General features: G+C 38.4%; 1 protein-coding gene across 1 annotated transcript in view; it reads right to left on the minus strand.

Annotated features, from left to right (window-relative positions):
• Nucleotides 1-25,899, minus strand: part of MYO3B (myosin IIIB) — a 386,500-nt gene that overhangs the window by 170,309 nt on the left and 190,292 nt on the right. Inside the window, exons 23-24 of the mRNA XM_033111465.1 lie at nucleotides 9,236-9,315; nucleotides 1,957-2,034 (exon numbers count right to left, since the gene is read on the minus strand). Coding sequence (XP_032967356.1) covers nucleotides 1,957-2,034; nucleotides 9,236-9,315 — 158 coding nt within the window. The remainder of the gene's footprint in view (nucleotides 1-1,956; nucleotides 2,035-9,235; nucleotides 9,316-25,899) is intronic.

Consider the following 25,899-nt stretch of genomic DNA (forward strand, 5'->3'; position numbering starts at 1 on the left):
ACATCATCTAGTGCCAAGCAATGCCCCCATGTGGCAGAAATTTAGGTACCTAAGAACATGCCTTGGTTATCCCATGACTCTATCACCAGAACTAGCTCCTCTCTGGTATTCCAAGATGATATTCCATAAATTGTATTTGTAATTTAAAATATCCAGCTTTTAGGGAAGGGGTTAGTTGTTTCTTCAACCTAGGAACTACCAGAAAGTCTAAGCAAATCAAATATCATTGGTAGAGAAAAACAGAAAGACGGTAAAGGAAACAAAAAAAATTGAGGAAAGAAGAGTATAATGAAGATTAACTACATGAAATGGCTGGTACGAGGCTCTCACAGAGAGAAAGCACATGGAAACACAGAGGGGTGCTTGTGCAAGGGAGGTTTCAGTTGTTCCTTGGGGGCATCTACTTCTGGAGTTCCCTTTTGGACATGTTTTTAGGAGCAATTACAAGCTACTTGGGAAATCAATCTCATTATTTCATAATCACACCTCCTGCTGATCCAAAATGGTGTTACCTAGTTTGCCAATACACCTTATTTTTTGGGTTTAGCATTTGGAGACCAGTATTTTGAGGACACCAAACTGATTGTCATGGGCATACTCTGTAAAACTATAAGCCAGAGACTTCTCTGCTGATATAGGGATTCTAGGATCCTTGATGGTGATGTCACAGAGTTGTTCAGAGCCTCCAGATCCCATGGGACATAGACATACATATATATATATATATATATATATATATATATATATATATATACACATACATACACACACACACACACACACCAAGACACAAAGAGGATATAGCTGCTAAAGGGGACAGGACCAGGGTGGTTCTGAAGATAAGAAATAAGTGGCAATTAGAAATGTACAAACATGGGTGATGAAACAGGGACTGAATGCCCTTTTGCCATAAGATCTATAGCAGGGATCACTACGTGGAGAAAGTGCTGGACACAAAGGCTGCTGGGCAACTTGAATTCATACCCTGAGCCGGGTTCTAGGCTGCCTCTGAAGCACAGTTAGCTAGAGTAGGCTTCTTGGCTTAAATCCTTCTTGAACCTGCAAGCTTTCTGTGGAGCCTGCTATCCATGGTGCTGGCTCCCAGATCCTGCCCTTCAGCCTGCCTGGCAACTCCAGCTCATGACCCAGCTTCCCACCTGACTTCCCCTTCCTGTGGCAACTCCACCTTACAACCTTATTCTTTTGTCCCTGGGAGCAGTAGTTCTGTCTTTGGTCTAAGATCATCTTCACCATGAAGCTGGATGGACTTTAGCTCCCAGGGGTACATGATCTCTAAGGGGCTTCTAACCGATCTATAGTTTAAAGATAAACAAATCTGTGCAAATTGGTACAAGAATGTCTGTGTCTTATATTTTCTATATCATGTGCACTTAACAGAGCCTTTATAGAGACCACATTTCTACTCAAAGGAGTCATTTTACTAGATGAAATTTCAGGAATTGGACAGCAGAGTTGGGAAATAATGGGGCTTCGGCAAATGGGTCTTGCAATGGATCAATTCAACGTAGGAAAATAAAGTCAAAACTAAGACAGATTCTCTCAGGATCTGAGCTTGATAAGCCACCTTCTGAAATTTTATTAACTACTTTACTTTTCAGTAAATATGCTAGAAAAGACACTGAGTCCAGTAGCTTTAAGGCCAAGAAGCAGCTCAAATGCTAACAGATGCAGCACATTCAATGGTCAGAGCTGTGTGCCAGTGGCAGAGAGGGCTTTCTACAGACCTTGGGGTTTCATCTGATCTGAGATGAGGGAACATTGTACTCGGAGGTAGATTTCCTGTTATAATTTTCTCTCCTCACAACCCCACTTTTTCTAACTGACTCTTGTGTTTTGCTCTTGTTTCAATGACTCTATTAAATCTGGGTCTTCTGTGGGATGGGCTGGCAAGTCCTTTCTGTAAAGCGGTGGACAGAGATCAAGAAGACTCCATACCCGGAAGTAGGAAGCCATGGTCTGTCTCTTCATGTTGGTGGTTTCTTCCGGATGCCGTATTACTTCTAGAGTGTCCACCTGGAACATAGCGAGAGGGAAGTGGTTTGAGGATACAGACAATTCATTTTCTAGCTTTTTCAAAATATGAAGGGCTGTCTGGTCAAGTAGCTGAGAGGCCTTGATGTTTAGAACACAATAGTGCACACTATGGAGAAAATTTTTAAAGACATATAAAAGAAAAAGTAGAATTTGCAGAGTTCTTTTCGCTTGACAATGACCACACTGCAAAGTACAATATGGTCTAAGTATAAACTCCCATCAGTGTTATTTCTATACTTCTCCATGTTCTAATGGGCCTCGGTTAAGCTCTCCAATAATGTCATGTGAGACCTAACTATTCCTTAAAAGAAAACTGGGCAAAGGCCCATGAAGCTGGATGATTATAAAGTCATGGGCCCAAAGTCCAGGTTGAACATCAGGGAATAAGGTAAGCTCCAGTGGCTTTTCTGCCCCAGGAATTTATGAAAAAAAAACAATAGTAGGAATCAATTGCAAGCAGCCTGTATTTTGTTATGGTACCTCCACACTAAAAGCCCTGCTCCTGCACACACAAAGCAATTTGGTCTGCAGAGTGCATGGGTGGCATTTCTGCACTGGCCTCCACAGTGGCAGCTTCCCATCTGCTCTGAACAGGTGGCAAGGGTATGAGGCAGGAACGTTTGAACTGGAAGATGCTGCTGTCAGCATGTGTGTTCTGCTTGGTGGATTGCTGTCCAGGTAGCGACCTCCCTATAGGGTGAGGATGTCTGCAGCCTTGTTCAACAAAAGTTAAAAGTGTGTGCCGAAGGGACAGGGGTCCAAGGAGGGAGGAGAATAATGAGGCTTACGTCCAGGGGTGTTTACGTAGGAGATGGTGTGCAAAATGGAAGGAAATGCTTCAACTGGCTTAGATAAAGAAAACAGGTTTATTGAAGAACGGGAACAAATGTGGAGCTACGTTTTCAAAAACTGGAAAAGCAACGTAATGGTGAGTGAGCAGGAATCTGAGGATATCTCTGAGTGAAGCAATGTTGGGGGCATGGCAGCTTTCCTTTTCTAGACTGCAGATTGGATGGGTTCCCAAAGCTGTCATTCATTTGTGTGCAACAGAGGCAATGGGACAACCACCTGTAGGTTTGACTTGTTAAATTTTTGCAATGAGAAAGCAGGCAACGAATGCTCTGTGTTGAGAAGGAAGGCTGTTCTGATAGAGAACAGGAAAAAAAACCATAACACACCCACCCCACCGGCAGGCAGAGATAATACGGCACTCCCCAGGGTCATCTGCCTGAAGGTTTCTTCCCCCATCTCACTCCCATTTGGAGGATGGAGCTCAGAGTCAGTGAGGTGTGGGGCAAGCTAATCAGGACCAAAGGAAAGTAGATCTTGGCGGGGGCCTGCGTTTGGTCAGATTGTAAATTCTGAGAGTTTTCTTAAACTTTTTTTCTCCTCATTTTCTTTCTCCCCACCTGAACTTCAAACATACACACACAAACACACACTAAACTTTTGGGAATTTCCCCACCATTTCCTTTTATCCTTTAAGAACCACATCTTGCTTTGAACCTGTGCTTTCCTCCTTCATTTCCCTCTCTTTTTATTCAAATTAGCCAGCCGGTGCCAGCCCCTTAGGCTCTAACGCACTGTGAAAGGGCAACTGAAAAGCTCACCCAAATTCCTTTTATTAATAGAATTTACCTGTTTACCTCCAAACAGACAGTGAACCCTGGTATTCGAGAATTTACCACTTTAGTGATCAGAAAATCGTTGATGTATATTAATTCTGCTGAGACATAATTTAAAAGATATAATATGCAATGTTTTCAAGATCACTACCCATCCCCTCCAGCAAATTAGAAAAGTATGGTAGAATGAAGCACAAATTTGCACTCCAAAAGTCATAAGGCTTGTGGGCTGCCCTGTTTAACCACCCAGCATGACTTCAAGTTCTGTCCTTGTACTCACATACAGAGACACTCTTGGGAAGTAAGTAAAAACCTATTCTGTGTTATATACAATCTTTAAATATTAATGCTTGTCTGCAGTTTGTCACCTACCTATCTAGTACTATATTTTAAAGAATAAATAATATGCTATTGGGATATTTTCTAATTTAAGAATTTGGAAAGGTCTTGTGTGGGTCAAGGGTCTCTTTCATAATTGCATAGTCACAAGATTCTCCTGAACACAGAGTGAATCTAAAAGAGCGAATTTTGGACAAGAGACCTACTACAAGTTGCCTCTCTTGGCCCTTCAAACTAGGAGACCTCTGTTTGCACTGGCCCTACCATGAACTTCAGAGAACACCAATAAATTCCAAAATATCAAAAGCAAAAGAGATGAGAAGGTTGTTGTCTAACCTAAGAGCTTGCCTTCCTGAGCTAATTTAGTTAATGGTAGACTCATTTAATTAAAAAAAAAAAAAAAAAAAAGCCTCTTGGAAACAATCCAGAAAGGAGATTCTATGAGGGACATCAATTAGCAAATAGTTCTTCCAAAAGGTGAGGATTATCACAAGAAAAGAACAGTCCTTTCCAAAGTATAAATTTTTACCTCACAGGAGAAAAAGAGACTGGAAAAGCTTTCCTAGGTTCTGGAGATGAGTGCTGTAGCACAGAGCTTTGGAATCAGACAAATGCTGCCCTCAAATGCTGCCTTCTCGACTTACTAGCTGTGTGGCTTTGGACTTGTTATTTAACTTCTCAAAGTCTCCGTTTTCCTCAGTAGTAAAACTGGTTAGTAAAAACCATTGTCTTGCACAGATACAAAAAATCAATCAGTTCCCATTCCATCATCAGCGTGTTTGATTTAGTTTTAGTTCAGTGATCCATGTCAAGGATGCAGGGTTTTCTTCCATGGCAGAAGGTGAGTACTAGCTCCCATGCAACACAGCAAGGAGATCTTTTTATTAGGTTGGTGCAAAAGTAACTGTGGTTTAAAAGGTTAAAAATATACTGCAAAAACCACAATTAGTTTTGCACCAACCTAATATTTATTGGTAGAGAAAATATGGTGTTTCCCAGAAAATATGACCTAGCCAGACAATCAGCTCTAATGCATCTTTTGGAGCAAAAATTAATATCAGACCCGGTCTTATTTTACTATAAGACCCGGTCTTATAATATAATATAATACTGGGTCTTATACAGTATAATGTAAGACCGGGTCTAATATAATATAATATAATATAATATAATATAATATAATACCAGGTCTTATATTAATTTTTGCTCCAGACGACACATTAGAACCGATTGTCCTGCTAGGTCTCATTTTCGGGGAAACACGGTATGTCCAATGAAACCCATTTCAAAATGATCTATAAAACAAATATTCTGAATAAAACCATTGTCTGTCTAACCCAGCATACCTGTCTCCTACAACAGCAGTTTATACAACACTGCAAGCCAGCGGAACTGAGCTAGTTTACTTTTTGCTCACAGCACTAATGTCCTGCCCTGTTCTTTGTGAGAGGTGCTGGTTAGTCTTCAAAGTCGTCATGAGTAAGCTTTACAAATTGTGGTATAAACCCCGAAGCCCACAGGAAATGAGCACGCTTCCATATACATATGGACTCCACACATGGAATTTTAGATGGTTATCAAAACGTGAGTAATAAAACATTTATTGTTTCCAATGTGAAATCACTGTACTACATACTCTGCCTACATTAATGTCATTGAATTCTCATGACCCTGGGAGGTAAGTACTGTCATTACTCCTCTTCTACATATAAGGAAGTCAAGGCTCAGAGATTTTAGGTAGATCTCCCAGTCTTGCAGCTCGTAATTGGCCATGCCTAGATCTGAACCCTGTTCTGTCCAAAACCTACTTCTTAAACATTATATACTTCTTTTCTACGTGGTTTGATATAACTCATAAAAGCAGTCTGAAAGCATGGTATTATTAAAAAGATTTGCCTCATCTGTCAACTAAATTTGCTATAGGATAAAGACATAGACTCCAAAAAGTCTCATAAACTGTGTAGAGTTCAGGAACAAATGAAAAACTGAAGGAAAATTTTTCCCTGGTCTTTGTTAGTGTCCACTATTTGCATCCTGAAACCTCAGAAGGGCTTGTATTTATTTACCTTCGTGACAAAGCCTTTGTCATGAATTTTTACTGCTATCAAGTGACCCATCCATTTGTTAAGGAAAAAGTCCCTGAAATATCGCTTCTCTCAAAAGCCCCCACAGCACTAAGTGGGGACGCAAGACTGGCACTGACATGGGGCCCAATGAGCGGGGGGTTGACTGTGCTGGATGCTAGCTTCCTGCAAGGCCACCTCTGTTATTTTACCTTGGATAATGCAGAGAGAAACTGATGGAGTGGTTTTTTATCGCTGTTGTCACCCTTCATATTTTCTGATGCCTTAATTCGAACTTTCAACTCATCCCCCTTCCAAATAAAAACGCATCTCGAGAAATTTTTATCTCACCTATATCCATATTTGTATAATGGTATAAATATATGCCACACACGAGAGGGCACACATCTCCCATGGGCAGGGCCTGAACAATCAGTCGTAGGCAGAGCAGTGAGGGAGGTGGCACTGCGCTGGTATTCTGAGTGTGGAAGGCAAGGAAATGGGTCCCGTCAGAATCTAGTAGTCAAAAAATCAAACTGAGGAAAGGAGAGGAATATGAGCGGATGGAGAGTACTACACAGGACTCTTTCATCTTTCTGTGTCATGATTCCTTTCAGAGTTCTGTGTCAGGATGCCCATGATTCCAAAAAAACAAATGTACAGTTGATCCTCATTATTTGTAGATTCTATATTTGTGAATGTGCCTACTTGCTAAAATTCGCAACTTCCAAATCAATAGTCACAAAGCTTTTACAGTCATTCACAGACATGCAGAGTGGTGGAAACTCTGAGACATCTGAGGTGCACGTTTCCAGCTGAGGTGGAACAAGCTGACACTCTGCCTTCTTGTTTTAGCTCTCATGCTGCAGATAGTACCTTTGTCAAGGTCTATTTAAGTGCCTTGTTTTTTTGTGCTTTGGGCTGGTGAGTTCACTGTTTAAAAGAGCCCCTAATATTAATGCTGTCTAGCATTCCGAAGTGCAAGAGAGCTGTGATGTGCCTCTGGGAGAACATATGTGTGTCAGATAAGCTTTGCTCAGGCATGAGGTATAGTGCTATTGGCCTGAATGCAATGACACAAATACTGTAACTGAAATATTATTTGTATAAAGAAATATTGCACATAATAAATGATTTTAAGAAATACATATTAAATAAGGTGCCTTTAAATATAGTAGAAACACACATAAAACAAAATTATATTTAACTAGTTGACAAAAATGTGACCAGAGGCTTGCTGGGACCTAACGGTGTATTTCACCTGGGAGCAACACTTCAATATTTGCATGATTCAGTGTTCACAGCGACTTTATAAAACTTAACTTTAATGAATAATGAGAATCAACTATATTTAACAACAAAAAATTTATACGTAATATCAAGAGGCTCTTAGAACCACTGAAAATCTTATGTAAATCTCTTTTAGGGGCCCAAATAACCCATGTTAAATAGTCCTAATATCTTGCTACAAACTCACAAGGTTGAAAAGTAGAGTATTACACTTGACTGTAATAACAATGTGGGTGTTAAAATTATTGTAAACAAAAATGATCTGAATCAGTATTAAGTCTTATTCTCAGAGGAAGTATGTAAAGATATGTATGTCTATATCAATTTGGGGATAATATTCAAAAGTATTATGTGTGGCTGTATTCCTTATTTTTTATTAAGTTACTTAATAATCAATGTAAGCAAAAGATAAGAAAATTCAGAGATGTGACCTGTTTATCACTATCACCTTCAACATAATTGTTTCTTGATGTTCGTATATACAATGAACCAGCCAGTCCTTGAGATCCTTGCTAAACATAAGCTAGAAGGATGGAACAATTAAAAATATTTTGCAGTGGGATATTTATTAACCTTTCTGACATCCCCTGTGCATGGACAAGTATACTGCTTATTTTTCAGGGGGCAAAACCAAACAATAGGAAAGGATTTGGTTTCCTTCCTCCCTGCTGACTCCATTTTATCCCTCTGTAGGTTGGTGATAGCTTCAAGGAAAAGAGCTTTACCTTTTCGTAGATGGACTTTATCATCAAGTGTCATTGTTCTGTATTAAGTGGTTGTCACGTGGGGCGGCCTGAGGGGTCTCAGCTCCCGCTCCCCACACAAGAACGCAGGACGTGGCTAGGCCAAAGAGGAACACACACGGAGCCATAGGTAGGGGTGTCATACAGCTATAGTCTCACTGGAGGCTGGATTCACATGACATGAGACCTGCTGTCCGCTTTCTGTCAACCGACCGACTCTCTGACTTCCCTCGACTCTCCACTCCCCAACGAAGCCGCGGCAGTTATATTAGCTGCCAACGGCTCAATGGCCACAGCTGACGGCCATCTACTACCCAAGCCAGCACCGCTCCATGCGAGGCTGAGAGCCTGGAAACTGTTCTCTGGGGCTCTGTCCCCACAGTGGTTTTTCTAAGAATCAGGTGAAAATGTCCAGAATATGGCTCGGTGGCATAAGGATTATTTTAAGTTGAAGACATGTAAGAATCGACAGTTGCAAGAAGCTTTTTCTGAACTCCCATTATTTGCCCCAAAGCAGAGCCTTGTAAAAGGAGTCAGCTGGCATAAACCTCCTCTCTGGGAAGTTTTGCAACCAGGGAAGATTGATTCCTTTCACCAGAGATGACAAGTCAGCAACAGGATAAGAAATTGTCTAACTAGACATTATCATAAAACTATTGTACCTCCCATCTACTCACCTAAGGGACCATTTGTTTTTCCCAAAAGTCATTTGTTCTCCCACATATGTCCTTCTCCCTCTCTTCATCACCTATTAAGATGGTATATAACTCCCAAAATCTAATCATCCCTTTGAGTCATTTATCTGGTGAATGGCTGTATGTACATGAGTCTGTTTTTTTCTCTTGTTAATCTGTCAGTTTGAGTTTAATTCACAGTCCCCCAACTACTGAACTTGAGGGTAGAGGAAAAGCGTTTTTTTTTTTTTTCCCTGACGCAGGATTGTAAATGATTCCATAATGTCTCAAATTCCTAACACCTGATTTCTAAATGCCTGTAGTCTCTTTTTCAGGTTGCCCAGGCAGTAGGCCAGATAAAGCAAACTAATGTAATCCACCTGCAATGATTCCCAGGCAGGAGCACCTTGTGCCCAAATTATTTGGGGTACAAACCTACCACTCACCTTGGCTCTCCCAGCACTGAAATGTGGAGGCAAAGATCTCGAGGCTGCTGTTATCCTGGCTCTTGTCTGGGCCAAGTTACCTAGGGAAAAGGAACAATATAAGCCAATTGGAGCTCAGCAGCCTTGCTTTTTACCCACCTGACTAAAGAAGTTAAAGTGAAGGAAAGTGAAAGTAACGATCATGAGTAATTTTCCCTTTGTGACCTTATAGTTTTCTGAATTTTCCAAAAGATATGCTCTGAATTTGAAAAATTTGGAAAAATGTGAATTTTGAAACTTCAATGATATAAATTATAAATAAATTTTAATAATTATTTATAAGTAATAAATAATTTATACTATAAATTAAATTTATATTAGTTTCATAGCAAAAAAGAAACAAAAAGTCTCCATTTATTTCAACAAACTAGGAATACAAGGAAATTACCACAACGTAAAAAGGCCACATGTGAAAAGCCCACAGCTAACATGCTCAACAGTGAAAAATTGGAAGGTTTTCCTCTAAGATCAGGAAGATCTTATCAGCAAGATGCCCATTCTCATCAGTTCTACTCAACGTAGTACTTACAGTGCTAGCTAGAGCAACTAGGCAAGAAAAAGAAATAAAAGCTATCCAAATCATAAAGGAAAAAAATAAAATTATCTCTGTTTATAGATGATATGATCTTATATATAGAAATCATTAAATATCCTACAAGTAAAACTCTTAAAACAAATAAATGAATTCAGTTCCATCCTAAACACAGTTGTAGGATATAAAAATCAACATACAAAAAAATCAGCTGCATTTCTATATACTAACAATGAAAATCTGAAAAGGAAATTAAGAAAACAATCCCATTTACAATAGCATCAAAAAGAATAAAATACTTAGGAATAAACTTAACCAAGTTGGGGAAAGACTTGTACACTGAAAACTACAACACATTCCTGAAAGAAAGTTAAAAAGACATAAATAAATAGAAGAACATCCTGTTGTGGGGGAGAAAGAAATATTTTTCAGCTACCCATTTTAGGTTCATTGGCTGGGGCCCTGCAAATTAGACTGACAGAAGACAGATTACCGTGTTTCCCCAAAAATAAGACCTAGCCTGACCATCAGTTCTAATGTATCTTTTGGAGCAAAAATTAATGTAAAACCCAGTATTATATTATATTATACCCAGTCTTATATTAAAATAAGACTGGGACTTATATTAATTTTTGCTCCAAAAGACGCAGTAGAGCTGACGGTCCAGCTAGATCTTATTTTTAGGGAAACACGGTAACAAAAGAAAAACAAGCAGAAGTTTATTAATGCATGCATCACACATACAACCGGAGTACTCAGTGATGAATAACTCAAAGGGGTGGTTAGAACTGGGGCTTACATAGCATCTTAACAAAAGAATAATAAATTTGTAGAGAAGTAAGGAGACAAAGGAAAAGAAGTTCAAGTTTCTGGGGCAGTAAACTGTGGAAAAGTAAATATATGAGGAAGTTAATGGAAGATAAGGGCTATTTAATAAAGTTTGTTATTCTTCTGGTGCTGTCCCTGGGTTGATAAGGTCTAAAGTTGTCTCTGTCTTCTAACCTTCCTGGTAGAGTGGGGAGGGCAGAGAGCTTTTAAAAATATGCGTCCTGCTTTACAAATTTATATCCTGGTTTTAGGCAAATAGGGGGGAGGGCAGAGAGCTTTTCCTATATCTCTTTCTTGATTGCCTTCAGCTCAAAATAATCCTTATGCCAATGTGGCATATTTTGGGGTCACATAATCTGCTAACCTTCACTGTCTTTGTGGATTGAAAGACTTAACATTATTAAAGTGTTCATGCTACCCAAAGAGATCTACAGATTCAATACAGTCTCTATCTAAATCCCAATGGTATTTTTGCAGTAATAGAAAAAACAATCTTAAAATTTGTATGGAACTACAAATGATCCCAAAGCGCCAAGCTCCAAAACAATTGTGAGAAGCAAAAAAAGATTATAAAGCTACAGTAATCAAAACAGTATCGTACTGGCATAAAGATAGATATCTAGAGAAATAGAACAGACTAGAGAGCCCATAAACAAATTCGTTCATATATATGATCAAATAATCTTTGACATGGTGCCAAGACTCTAAAATGGGGAAAGGATTTCTCTCTTCAACAAATGGTGTTGGGAAAACTGGACATGTACATGCAAAAGAATGAAACTGAACCTCTGTCTCACACTATACATGAAAATCAACTCATATTGGACTAAAGACTTACATATAAGTCCTGAAATTATAAAAATCCTAGAAAAAAATATAGGGGGAAAGCTTCATAACATTCATTGGTCTTGGCAATGATTTCTTGGATAGGGCACAAAAAGCCCAGGGAGCAAAAGCAAAAATAAAAAAGTTGGACTACATGAAACTTAAAGCTTCTGCACAGCAAAGGGAACCATCAACAGAGAGAAAAGGCAACACACAGAATGGGAGACAATATTTGCAAACCATATACCTGACAATGGGGTAATTTCCAAAATAGGCGGTTGACCCTTGAACAATAAGGGTTTGATGTGTGGGAAATCCACGTGTCTAGGTAAGAAACATCCAAACTGTACAGAACTTTTCTGAGTTTATTTCAGCCAAACTGATGATATACCAGGAAGCAAGATCTCAAATGCTCTCAGAATGACAGTTTGCTGTTTCTTTTACACATTTGGTATGAAGGAAGGAACATAAGGAAGATTTTATGAACATGGGAGAAAGCAAGTTAGGAAAATCTCTATGATTGGATTACAGGATAGTTAACAAGATAATATGCTCTCTTGAAGGTGGTTGTACTTCTGAAGGGTCTGACAAAAAGGCATTTCAAAGGTGTGTTAATCTAGATGCACAAGAACAATGGACAGGACTTAAGGTAAAGATAATTTTTACCAGGGAAGTTGTAGGTTTTAGTTGTGACTACCCACCATGACCTGCCTAGTTAGGAATTTATGATCAGATCACCCTGTGAGGTTACTTTTGATTAGATTTATTACAGAGCCCCTTTATCATCCAGAAAAGTATAAGTGGACCCAAGCAGTTCAAACCCATGCTGTGCAAGGGTCAACTGTGTATTTGATCAGTAGTTGGGAATCCAAGTATGAGGAAGGCTAACTTAAGTTATATGCAGATTTTTGACAGCATGGATGGTCAGTGCCCCTAACCTCTATATTGTTCAAGCGGCAACTGTATAAGAAACTCCTATAACTCAACAGCAAAAAATTAAAAAATACAATAAAACAACATAAAAATAAAATAACAGAATTAAAACAAGAGCAAAGGACTTGAATAAACATTTCTCCAAAGACGACATACAAATGGCTAACAGGTATAGGAAAAGATGTTCAACATCACTAATAATCAGGGAAATTCAAATCAAAATCACAATGAAGTATCATTTCATACCTGTTAGAATGATTATTATAAATGAAGGGAAGCAAAATACACCACCTCAATATATGCCTCTTTGGCATATTGATTACTTTAAGCTGGTTATTTTTAAGAAACAGCAGACACAGGTGAAGCTCTGAAAACTGACTAGAAATCACCCTTTTGCAAGAAACATTTATATTTATGAGGGAAATCTCCATTTGTAAGGGTGTCTCCCTCTCCAATACTGGTTAGAGAAGAATGACTCCAAATGTCTAGAAATTCTTATCAATGCAGAAGGAAAGGACTTCAGTCTACATCTTACCCTTGTTTACTATGTTTTTCCTGGTCACCTCCCACAACTGGCCTCCCCCCACCATCTTTTGTCTTCAGCCAGAGATGTTATTATTTAAGGTGATGGCTTGAGCTATTTCAGGGAGTTATTCAGTTTTCCTGGCTCTTTCCCATGTACACAGGAGGTATACATGTTATTAAACTTCTGTTTGTTTTTTCCCCTGTAAATCTTTTTAATATAGGGGTTTCTCAGCCAAGAACCTAAATGGGTAGAGGAAAAATTATTTTTCTTAACAACAACAACAACAGAAAATAACAAGAGTTGGCAAAGATATGTAGAAATTGGAAGCCTTGTGCATTGTGGATGAGAACGTAAAATGGTGTAACTACTATGGAAAACAGTATGGAGGTTCTTCAAAATATTAAAAATAGAACTACCATATGATCCAGCAATTCCACTTTTGGGTATTTATCCAAAAGAACTGAAAACAGAATCTTGAAGAGATATTTGCATTACCATGTTCATTGCAGCTGAAGGGAACCAAAAATTTTACCACCCTGAAGCCACTTTTTGGGATATTAATATTAAAAAATAAGACTCAGAAAGAACCTTTTGACCTTCCTCCTTTTCCAGCCCAAGAGATTCAGACAGAAAAACCTGCTTTAGGAAGGGAGGCGCGGCTTAATCACCTTAAGAATCTTCACCTTAGCATGAGTCCAAAGACTCCTAGCCTGTTAGCTTGATACCTACCCCCTGTGACCCATTGTTCCTAAGTTGTCCAGCAAGAATTTGCCTGCCCTGTGTGTTCTGTTCTTCCTTCACTACCTATAAATCACCCATCTTCACTTCTGAAATTGAATACCCCATCCCATTCTTTCTCCTTTGTCCAAAAATGTCTTATATACTCTGTTGCCTCACTGTCTTTGGAATTATAACTATATGAAATCACCATGTTCATGTATCAAAAACTTGATTTTCTTCTGTTAATCTGTTTCTGTTCATTTGATTATTAACCCAGCTAGAAGACCTCAGAAGGTGAGAGGAAAAGTATTAACTTTTGAGGGGCCCCCACAGTTTTGGTGAACCAGCCCAGGAGAACTCACAGGCTGGGACATACTGCTAACTCCTTGGACTGCTGCAGCTAAGGGACCATGGACATCTCAGCAAGCAGAGGTGGTAAGTATTTTGCCTTGTCAGCCTCTCTGATCTCATCTGCATGGTTCAGTGGAAGGGGTGAAAATCTTTGTCTCTCTTCTAAATTTAGATTGGCAGGAGAAAATATTTGTGAAACTATTTTCTTGGGTAAACGCAACTCTGGTAAAGACGTGTTTTGAGTATTCTTGTTTTCTGTTGATCCCATTGCTTCCAGAAATGGTGTCTGATCTCTGCCAGCTGGATAATGTATATGCATCTGGCGGGTGGCCCAACAGGCTGTGGATCCAAGCTTCGGGAATCTTAAACCTCATTCTGTTCAAAAGCTGGGAAAGCACGTGGTTCCCTGTGTTTTGGAACAGCTGCTGAGAGACAGGGCTCCCCATCTTTCTTAGGCTATCTGCGGGAATGAACTGTTGGATGTGAGGGCTGTATCCTTTGTGCTCTTTATGGAAGCATTTTGCTTCCCTTGTTAGGCCATAAAAGGCTGATTGGTTTGATTTGATATTAAAATCCTCTCATCACTAGCCAGATGATGGATGTTTTGAATTGGAAAAATTTTTTAGAGAGCTCTCATATTGGTATAATAACTAACCCTTAAGATATCCTTAATAAGGTGGCAGGATAGAAATTAGAACAAAAATCGAAGGTCCCTCAGACACCTTCCTATTTGCCTTCAGACATTTACAGATATTGTAAAATCTCCAGGTATTGGAAATACAATTGCATCGCACTTAAAAAAGAAAAATAGATACACAGAAATATAACTAGTCTTAAGAGTTTTGAATTTGCTGTTTAGCTTTTTGGGTCTTACAGATGTTAATACAGATATAAAGTTAAGCAACATTAAATTCATTAACAAGAGCATTAAGAAGAAAAAAGGCAGAGGGAAAATCAAGAGATTTCCCAAAATGGTGGAAAATTTTAAAAGGATATTGAGATATAAGATTCTGAGAATTGGTATATATGAACATGTTTTAAAGGACCTAATAACTGATCCAAAATTTGAGAAAATTGGAAGCTGCTTTTTCAAAGTCTGATAGGAATTTTTAAAAATCTCAGCATCTCCCCAGGCCCTTCTGGGTAAATCAGAAATGTAAACATAGCCCACTACTTCTTGAGGCTGAGGTAACTGAAGTAAAAAAAAAACCCAAAACCTGAAGAGGGGGAATATTAAAAACCACAGCGACTAGTCTCCCATGCCTGACACCCCTCTTCCCCAGCATCCTTAACAATTGTCAACGGCAAGTGAAAAATTTATGTCCTCTCCACAATTATTAGTAATTCTGTTTATTAGTCTTGATCTGTTTGTGATGTCTGTTTGTGTTTATATATGTATGGTATGCTTTGTACCTCCAGATGGTATTACTAGGTTGTAATATTTGATTGGCTTAAAGGAATTAAGGTTATATAAACTAAGAAATATTACAGAACCTAATGAGTTCTGTACCTAACCTAATCTTTTCAAGATCGTATGATATGGGAAAATATTTGATATTACAGCTGGTTTAGGTTTGGTTTAGTAAAACAGACATGTCTTTTAGAGTTACCGTGTTTCCCTGAGACCTAGCCGGATCATCAGCTCTAATGCGTCTTTTGGAGCAAAAATTAACATAAGACCCAGTCTTATTTTAATATAAGACCAGGTATAATACAATATAACATAACACCTGGTATAATATAATATAATATAATATAATATAATATAATATAATATAATATAATATAATATAATACCGGGTCTTATATTAATTTTTGCTCCAAAAGTCACACTAGAGCTGATGGTCCAGCTAGGTCTTATTTTCGGGGAAACACAGTATTAACATTAAATATATCTTTGTTTTACCTGGGTTTACAAAAATAAGTTCATGTTATTGAGATAGAAAAACCATGGGCAGTCAGGGACATGGCCACCATGGAGGGGATTAAGGCCAGGACCACAACAAAAGCCGAAGGAAATGACTTTAAAATAGTTAACAATTCCAAACTGCAGGGCCCTCCAGAATAATCAGCCCCGGTTCAGGGGGCCAATCAGCTCGTGGTTAACAACTTCAAACTGCAGAGCCCGCCAAGGTTTACTGCCCAAGTACAGGAGACAAATCAGCTCTGACTCAGAGACGTAATAGTTCCCAGCATAGCCCTGTTTGCGGGGTGCATTCCATTTTCAGATAGCCCCTCTCTCTGGAGAGCTTTTTCTCTTGTGCTTTATAATAAAACTCTACTGCTTAAATCTTGCCTCTCCGGTCCGCATTCTCATTCTTTAGGTACATGAGACCACGATCCCAGGAAGACACCAGGATCCTATATCATTATCTCTGTTACAAAACTGGTCAAGAAAATAGCTCAGATAATAATTGACTTTAAAATCTCATAGAGTTTAAACTAATAGATGTAACTAAAAATAAAACGTTTTAGATAAACCTTTCAGTAATTATGTTGTATGATATGTATCCTCAAACATAGTTTTCCAAAATCTGTTTGTTGGTAACTTGAAAAATCATAGTTTCAGTAAGTTAAGTTAAATGATAAAAATTATTCAATATGTAGGTATTTCCAAATTACATGAGATTCGGAAACATTTATAGATTAAGTTTACCTATTTTGGGCTTCCTATTACAGAGATACTAAAAGATAAATTTAGATCAGTTAATGAATGTATCTTGAACTTCATTTTAAGATGTTTCAAAAAATTGTGAATATATTTGCCAATGAAAGCCTATGTTTCTAAAGGTTATAAAATGTATTCATAAATTTGGCAATCTGAAAAACACTACTTGCTTATTTTTAATTGTCATTAGAAATTGAGGTTTCTAAGAGTTAAGAATTCTAATTGAGATGGAAAGAAAGTATGTTTTTGGTAGTAAAAGTTATAAGGTATGTAGATAAGATTTTTGAAGGAACTAAAAGAAAGTGGTTTATCCTAAAGTTGGTTATTTTTGAATAAGAGGCAGACTAAAAGAGACTAAGAAAATTGTAGGGAAATTTGAAAGGAAATTTTATGTATGGCTAAGATGAAATATAATTAAATGAATTTGAATATCAAAAGATAATACAGAATTAGACTTTAGTTCTTTCTCACTGTTAAAGTTTTTCCTGTATTTATTGTGCTCCAGACCAGCTATTATGAAATTTTTTCTACCTAGAAAGCAAAGATTCTATGTTTTATAAAAAGAGCTCTGTGTTTTATATTGTCTTAATCAGATACTTGATTACTCAAAAAATTTTCTCAGTCCTAAGAACTAAAGTTTTGCTAACGTGTATTTTTATTTTATACCATTTGTCACTTTGAATAAATGAATAATATTGTTTCATAATTATATATGATCTTTTTAGTGAAGTATGTTTGACAACTTTATCAGGTTTTAAATTTTAAAGAGACTTTTTCTTAACCTGGAAATGGCTTTGGATTATTCCAATGGGTCCCTGGAATACCTCAACGTTTTGCTCTTTCTCTTCTTATATAAGAGAAATTTTAAACTAATTAGGCCTATCTGGTATGCCTAAATTACATGGGAAGCTTTGTCAAATAAAGAAATAATAATTACATTATATTTGTATTCATATATTCTCAATACTAAAATGGATGTTCTAGAGATTATATAAACAAACAGCTTCAAGAATCTACAAAGTCCTTGGTAAAGGGGATCAAATATATGGTGTGGAAGGAGAACTGACTTTGGGTGGTTAACACAGAATGTGATTTATAGATGATGTAATACAGAATTGTATACCTGAAATTTATGTAACTTTACTAACAATTGTCACCCCAATAAACTTTAATTTTAAAAAAAGAGTCTACAAAGTCCTGATATAATTTCATTTGTAATTCTAATTATTATCTTAAAATGTTATGTTATAGAAAAGCAAATTTCTTTGTCAATTGCATTATAATCAGAACTGTAATTGTGTTTTTTTAAGTTGCTTTTTTTTTGTCACTTACGGATAGTCATTGTTTTATTCTGATGCTTTTGAAAATATGTTTCATCTTAAGAAAGATCCATGGAGAGGACTGATTTCTGAGGATAAATTTTCAGATTGTACTTTAAACTAGAAGATTTATAGAAATCTAAAAAATAACTGGATTCAGGAAATACTGGCAAATGATCAGGATAAACAAGAATTCATTATACAGAACTGCATGAACTAAGGATGATTATAATTTTTTATAACTTTTTGTTTGCAGTATTTCTGAATTTTAAAAATCTTTGTTTTCCCGATATAAGGAAACTTGTTTTGCTTAGAGCAATCTGATAAATTATACTTTGTAAGCAGAATTGAAACATTTATTAATATCTTTTTTTCCCTGCCTGATCTCTCCAGAATTTAGAAACTCTAAGTATTTTTATTTTCATGGCAATATGATTATTTGCATTAAACACAATAAGGATCTGTTATTTTTATAATAGGATACACTTAAAAACCGGTTTTATTTGATCAAGGCTTTGACTATAATATCCTATTTGAGGGAGACAAACATAAACTCGGATGTCACCAGAAAGCTCTGGAAGCTAATAAAAGCCCCTTGAAAAAACAGACTGGTCTGTTGCTCACACGGTTCACAGCAGACTTTCCAGTGAAAGAATGAAGGTTGCTTTCCTGGAAGATGGCAAAGGAAGAACCTAAAGACATTTTGGGGGACCTTGAGAACCTGAGGAATTCACCCAAATCTGTAGGGACTGCAGGCGAAGTCTGATGGCACTATGGGGGTTGGCTTCTTAGCCCTGGGAGGCTAATTACAGTTCTTGCTGGAGATTCCTTATGAAAATTCCAGCAAAGCATTTTTAAAAAAGCCTAAATGATCAACTGCTATTCTTGTTGTATTTATCCAGGCCAAACATACTGAAACTTCTTATGTCGTAAATGTAGTCTTAAGTTGGCTCTCTTTGATAAAAATGAGGACAATTTTAGAGAGAAAAATTATGTTCCAATAGAAACTATAATACACATTTGTGGATGTTAGATTCTAGTTGTTAATTGTCTTTAAACTTATTTTTCACCTGTAAACTAGACTGGATCCTGAATTTTTCTAGTTTTCTTAAATATTTGGCTACAAATCTCCAAAATAATGTATTATTTTTCTCCTCTCCTTTGCCCTGGAATTATTGAGAGCTAAATCATTTTTTTCTGAGGCTTGCAACCACAAACTGCAGCTAGACAACATGATATAAACTTCAGAGAAATCGCCAACACAGCTCATGCTTAAACAATCTCAGTGACTGATGCTGTGTAAGCCACACAGAGTTTCCCTGAGTACCTGATGACATTATCAGAGACATTCAACCTGCTTACCAGGAGAATCTATCAGATTGTCACTACCTGCCTTCATTCCAACAAAAGAAGCTTTGAGCCTTTCATCTAGAAATCTTCTTGACTGACAGCCTTACAGACTCAGAAACTAGTTTATACTTTGGTCCGATCATTAACTGTTGGTGTTTTGTTTTCATATGCAGACCTCATTTCAATACCTGATTGCTTGCTTAGGCAATAGAGTCCTCACTTTGGGAGCCCATCTGCCTCACCGCCTCCTGAAATGAGACTTAGCTCTGAATGATTGGATCAGTGAAACACAGAGTAATCTACCAACTTAGCTTCTGGAATGTGAAACTTTTATTTAAAGTTTCAAAGGCAGGACTGAAAGGAACCAAAATTTGACCACCCTGAGGCTGCCTTTTTTGGAATATTGATTTTAAGCTCTTTATTAAGAAATAAGACTTAGAAAGAACCTTTGACCCTCCCCACTTTTCTGCCCAAGAGATTCAGAAAGAAAAACCTGCTGTAGGAAGGGAGGCTTGGCTTAATCACCTTAAAAATCTTCACCCCAGGGGCAGCCAGATGACTCAGTTGGTTAGAGCTCGAGCTCCCAACAACAAGGTTGCAGGTTCAATTCCCACATGGCATGGTGGGCTGTGCCTCCTTCAACTAAAGATTGAAAAAACGGCGACTGGACCTGGAACTGAGCTGCGCCCTCCACAGCCAGGTTGAAGGACAACAACTTGGAGCTGATGGGCCCTGGAGGAACACACTGTTCCCCAATATTCAAAATTAAAAAAAAAAAGAATCTTCACCCCAGGAAGACTCCAAGCTTGTTAGCTAGATAGCCCGTGTCCCATTGTTTCTGAGTTGTCCAGCAAGAATTTGCCTGCCAAAATTGTGTGTTCTGCTTTTCCTCAACTACCTGTAAATCACCCAACCTCACTTCTAAAATCTAGGACCCCATCCCTGCTCTTTCTCCTTTGTCCAAAAATGTCTTGTATGACCAATGTTACCTCACTGTCTCTGGAATTTTCACGCCTATGTGAATTTTCCATGCACATGTATTAAAAACTTGATTTTCTCCTGTTAATCTGTCTCTGTTAATTTGATTATTAACCCAGCTAGAAGAACTTAGGAGGTGAGAGGCAATGTATTAATTATTTTAGCCCCCACATAGCATTATTCACAATAGGCAAGCAGGGGAAACAAACTAAATATTCATCAAAGGATGAATGGATAAAGAAAATGTGGTATATACGTACAATGGAATATTCAACCTTAAGAAAGGAAATCCTACCATTTGGGACAACGTGGATGATTCTGGAGGACATTACGCTAAGTGAAATAAGCCAGTCACAGAAGGACAAATACTGCATGATTCCATGTATATGAGGTATTGAAAAATCATCAAATTTATAAAAGCAGACAGGAGAATGTTGGTGGCTGGGGGTGGGGGGCATGGGGACAGGGAAATGGGGAGTTGTTGTTCTATGGGCATAGAGTTTCAGTCAAACAAGATGAAAAAGTTCTAGAGATCTGCTGTGCAACAATGTGCATATAGTGCATACTGCAATGTACACTTCACAGTATGTTAGGAGAGTACATTTCATGTTATATGTTTTTATCAAAATTTTTTTTTAAAGTCTCTACTTAGGGCCCTGCTAGTCATTGAAAGAGATGGACATGGAAGAAAAAAGATGCTGGGAGTTTTCCTGAAAGAGAAGATGAGCAATAGAGAACACCATTGCCAGGATTTGAGGCTGATGTGTGAAAGCGTGGGCAGCAGGCTCTTGAGTCCTGGTGGCGGACCCGGCTTTGCGTTTGCCAGGGCCTTGACCTTGAACAAGTCAATTAATCTCTTAGAGCTTCGGTTTCCTTGTCTGTAACATGAAGACAGTACTATCTAATTCTCAGAGCTGTTATGGGCACTCAAGGAAATAATTCACCAAAAGCACTGTCTCCTTGGGGCTGGTACAAGGTAAGTGCTCACTTCACTTGTATTAGTAATATTATTAGTAATATTATTTGCTGTAATCAGTTCACATAGGTCTTAAAGCAGAGAGTAGAAGGCCAGGGAATCTCAGTAATTTGCTACTGTGAGCACTGGTTAGTTAAAAAAAAACAAATGAAAGATGAGGAAAAAATGATAAAACAACTCCCCTTTGCACCGCGATCTCTTGGCCACTCTGATCCCTACTGCTTTTTACTTTTGAAGGGTCTGAGTGATCTGCTAAGACTCTCTTCTCCCTTCATCACCACCCAGCTACCCTTCTGTCTCATTCCTAGCCTCCCAAACCAAGTTTGTAAAGAGATCAGTTTGTATTTTTACTTACAATGTCATTTGATCCTGTAGCAAAATAAAAAGTTGTCAATGAAAGGAAATGCTGCCATTTGTGCACATGCAAGACACTCAAGATTTCAAAGTTTTTAGCAAGTCTAGCACAAAGTTGTCCAATGTTTTCTCTGGCGATATCTTCAGAGGCTAAACTGTGATTAATAGCCCAGAAAGAACCCTTTGAAGCAGGATTGGTGACATCAAAGTCATAATCCAGGGGTAGCAGGAGCTTTATAATGAGTGGGAAGCATTTTCACACATTTCAAAGGATTTACAGCATGAATAAACAATAGACCTCAGCAGATGTGCCACACACACCTTTTAGAAACATAACCTATAAGAAGTTTCCATTTTAATTTAAATGTAAATACAGTGTTCGCACTTCTTTCAAATGTTAAGCAACCTCAGTGCTTCACCCCCAGACAAACTCTTTGGCTAAAGATGCCTCATAGCCCCAGAGCACCCTCCTGCGCTTCCCAAAACTGACTACAGACGTGTGTCCAGGAGAGAAAACGGAAATCAGAGGCATCTAATGGAATTTATGTCCTGTGTGGGAACTGGATTAAGAAACAATCTGAAATGGAGCTTGCAATGATCCCACACAATTTCTCTGCTTCCAACTTACAGGGAAAGAGACAAGTGGTCTGAAGACTGAGTTGGGAATTTTAAAGATGACAATTTCCTGCCTGCTTCAGAGGATTTTCATCTCTTGGAAAGTTCCCAGCACCCATGATTTCATCTTTAGTCGCCTCTAAGAATTGCCCCAAATGATAGGTTGCTGATTTAAATAATCACGCATAAAACTCAGTTTCCCTCTGCTGCCCCCTCTGGGTTTACAGGATTTGTTGCAGGGTTCTAGCCGTGCCTGCTGGTGGGCATTTGTTTGGGAAATTTTCCCTAACACAAGAAAGAGACTAATAAGCTAATAAACTATTGCAAAGCAATGTTAAAATTGTAAAAGGCTGGCATTGAATTGCTACCAAAAAAGAAGCTGCAAATAAAAAAATCAAATGCTTTAGTTCATCTATTATCAGATTAAGTTATCTGAGTAGACTTGAGAACTGTAATCGAGTTCCCTACAGTCAGCTTGGATATTGAGAACCAAAACCACACCTTGCTGTCTATATGAAAATGACCTTATGCTATTCTTGTCTTTATTAGCATGAATTTCTTTTTCTGGGAGTTTCCTGTCCACGCAAATGGTTTGATTTTTCATTACAGGAACTTCCTTAATGACCCAAGACCCATCAACTCATCAAAGGAAAAGAACCACAGATAGTTGAAGCCCTGTGATTCTCTGAATTCCTCATTTCAAAATCCTCACCTCACTGTTTCCACCAGTCGTGGACTAGTATTGGGTGTGATCCTTACCCAATCCTAATCTAGCCGCCTCACTTTCATAGACCCACTTTACATCAAACTTGGTCTCTCAAATTCTGACCCTGCCTTTCCTTCTCTAAGACACTGCCAAAGCTTTGAGAGGTAATGCTCTCCCTTACTGCAGTAAACAATGAACTTGCCTTTGTCTTATCAACAGGTGATGTGACCAATGTTTAGGAAGTCGGTTTGGGACAGACATATTCTGGTGTGAAACAGTGATTGAAATGTTTTAATTTCAGTTAATAAAACTACCTAATAAAAATACAAGGAGTTAGATTCGGTAGTTGTGTAAAATATACTACAGTATTTTGTATGTTAAAAAAACAACTTAGTTTGTCTTTAACATAACTATCTATCCAAAATCTATTAACAAGAACTTGTTTTAGATTTGACACACTGAGGTAACTTAACATAGTGACAAAAAATATGACACAGTTGTAGGAGGCCAAGAGAGAAAGTGTGATGTGAGATGTGGTTCTGCAGTTTTCACTTTTGGCGTTATTACAGCTTCGAGTGTTAATACCAATATATGGGCAGGGAGACGTGGAAGAGTTCCCACATATGTGGTCAGACAAGTAAGTTCACAAACTCATCCTAGAAAAAGTGCTCCATACCTCATTGCTGAATATCACTACAGTCACCTTGGAAGTACTCCCCTTGGGAAGCTATGCACCCACTATGCCAGCATCTAGTCAACGCTTCAAAGCAATTTTGGAACTTTTTCTGGAATGGCCTTCAGAGCTATCATCGTATTACCCTTAATGTCCTGAATGTCATCAAAATGACTTCCTTTCAATATTTCCTTTCTCTTCAGGTAGAGAAAGAAATCATTGGGGGCCAGATCAGGTGAGTAGGGAGGGTGTTGCATCCAATACAGTTATTTGTTTACTGGCTAAAAACTCCCTCACAGGCAGTGCCCTGTGAGCTGGTGCATTGTTATGATGCAAAAGCCATGAATTGTTGGCGAAAAGTTCAGGTCGTCTAACTTTGTCACAGCCTTTTCAGCACCCCCAAATAGTAAACCTGGTTAACTGTTTGTCCAGTTTGTACAAATTCATAAAAAGTAATCCCTCTGAGGGGCTGGCCTGGTGGCTCAGGAGGTTGGAGCTCCATGCTCCTAACTCCGAAGGCTGCCGGTTCTATCCCCACATGGGCCAGTGGGCTCTCAACCACAAGGTTGCCGGTTCAACTCCCGCAAGGGATGGTGGGCAGCGCCCCCTGCAACTAGCAACGACAACTCGACCTGGAGCTGAGCTGCGCCCTCCACAACTAAGACTGAAAGGACAACAACTTGACTTGGAAAAAAGTCCTGGAAGTACACACTGTTCCCCAATAAAGTCCTGTTCCCCTTCCCCAGTAAAATCTTTAAAAAAAAATTAATAATCCCTCTGATACCAAAATATGTTAGCAACATCCTTGCAAAAAGTTCACGAACTTAATTGTTCCACCTTGTATATACGGAAGGGGCTTTTATGGAGGGAAGAAATCAAGAATAAATTAAGAGACCAACCTGCACTCTGGCTGTTTTATTAAAGAAAGATATGCACAAATAGCAAATTCATTCTCTTTTCTAAACACACAACTTTGCTTTTATCATGTGTGTGGGAAGTTCAAAGCCCAAAAGAAATCCCTTCTCCAGTTCTATATTGACTTTTATTTGGCAGTTGCTGACATCTTAAGGAATTTCTGCATGATGAATACCTCTAGACTATCTGCTTGAAGGAAGCCAAACCAATATTTTGCTGATTTTTTTTCTGTTTCACTTAGAATGTGAACTACAGCTTTAAAGATTTGTGATCCAGAGATTTCAAATTTGTAACACTGAGGAAAAAATAGTAACGCCTTCTTTCCTCTTTAAGCTTTAAAACTCATAAACAGGATGTCAGCCCAGCAAACAACTACCAAATCATCAGAATGTTGCAAGAAGGTAACAAGGTTTTCCTTTCCTAATTCAGTTAACAGTGAAGCGGAGGCTCTCTGTTTTCTGCATTTTATTGCCACATGGGTGGAAGTTGTCAGTTTAGTCTCAGTGACAAAAATCTGCCCTTAGATATAGCCAGGGTACTGTCTGCCTTCCCCACATTTTTTTGGTGGAGTTTGCTTGGAAATAACATAGCTGCCAAGTGACATGACATGTATTCACACATGTACTGGAGCCTATACTATTGATGTGTATCCAAGGAAACTTGACCCATTCAGAAAAAAATGAAATCCACACACACAAATCTGCCAGCACCCATATGCCACTGACATGTAAGAATAGTTTATCCCAGTCTCAGAGCAATATCCATATGTAACAGAGTAGTTTTTAGTCCAATCAGAGCTAGTTCTTGACAAACTGTAATTTTGACAAAGGATGTATTCAAGTTCCCCCACACCCCTTTGCACATCCCTACTTCCCCTTCCAAAAGTACAGTATGGCTGTAATGCTGTATCTCCTCCCTCCCTGACAGCCAATTCACCCTACTTTCTTGCCCCTTTCAGGCAGTACGCACCTCGTCCACATTCCCATCAAACATTTCCTGTCTATTTTCTAAACCTTCAACTGTCAGTTCTCTGACAACTAATCCAGGTCTAATTTACTCACGGATAGATAAATGTTTTACTTCACTCAGGTGAGATGTTTACATGTAAAGGAGAGCAGAACTTGTCACCAGGTCAACATTACACTGTTCCTTGTAGTTCCCTCTCACAAAGGGCCCACCCCTCTTACACCACATTGCTGGACATTGATCTTGATGAAGCTGCATAATGACAAAGTGTCTGCTCCATGGATGCCAGGGCAGGATGCCATGACACCCAACTGGAGGACCACTGTTCTACTCAAACTCCTTATTTGACATACAAGTGAGTCACGGAGAGCAGAAGTGATCTAAAGTCAA

Source organism: Rhinolophus ferrumequinum, chromosome 8, assembly GCF_004115265.2.
Source record: "Rhinolophus ferrumequinum isolate MPI-CBG mRhiFer1 chromosome 8, mRhiFer1_v1.p, whole genome shotgun sequence".
NCBI classification, from domain to species: Eukaryota; Metazoa; Chordata; class Mammalia; order Chiroptera; family Rhinolophidae; genus Rhinolophus; species Rhinolophus ferrumequinum.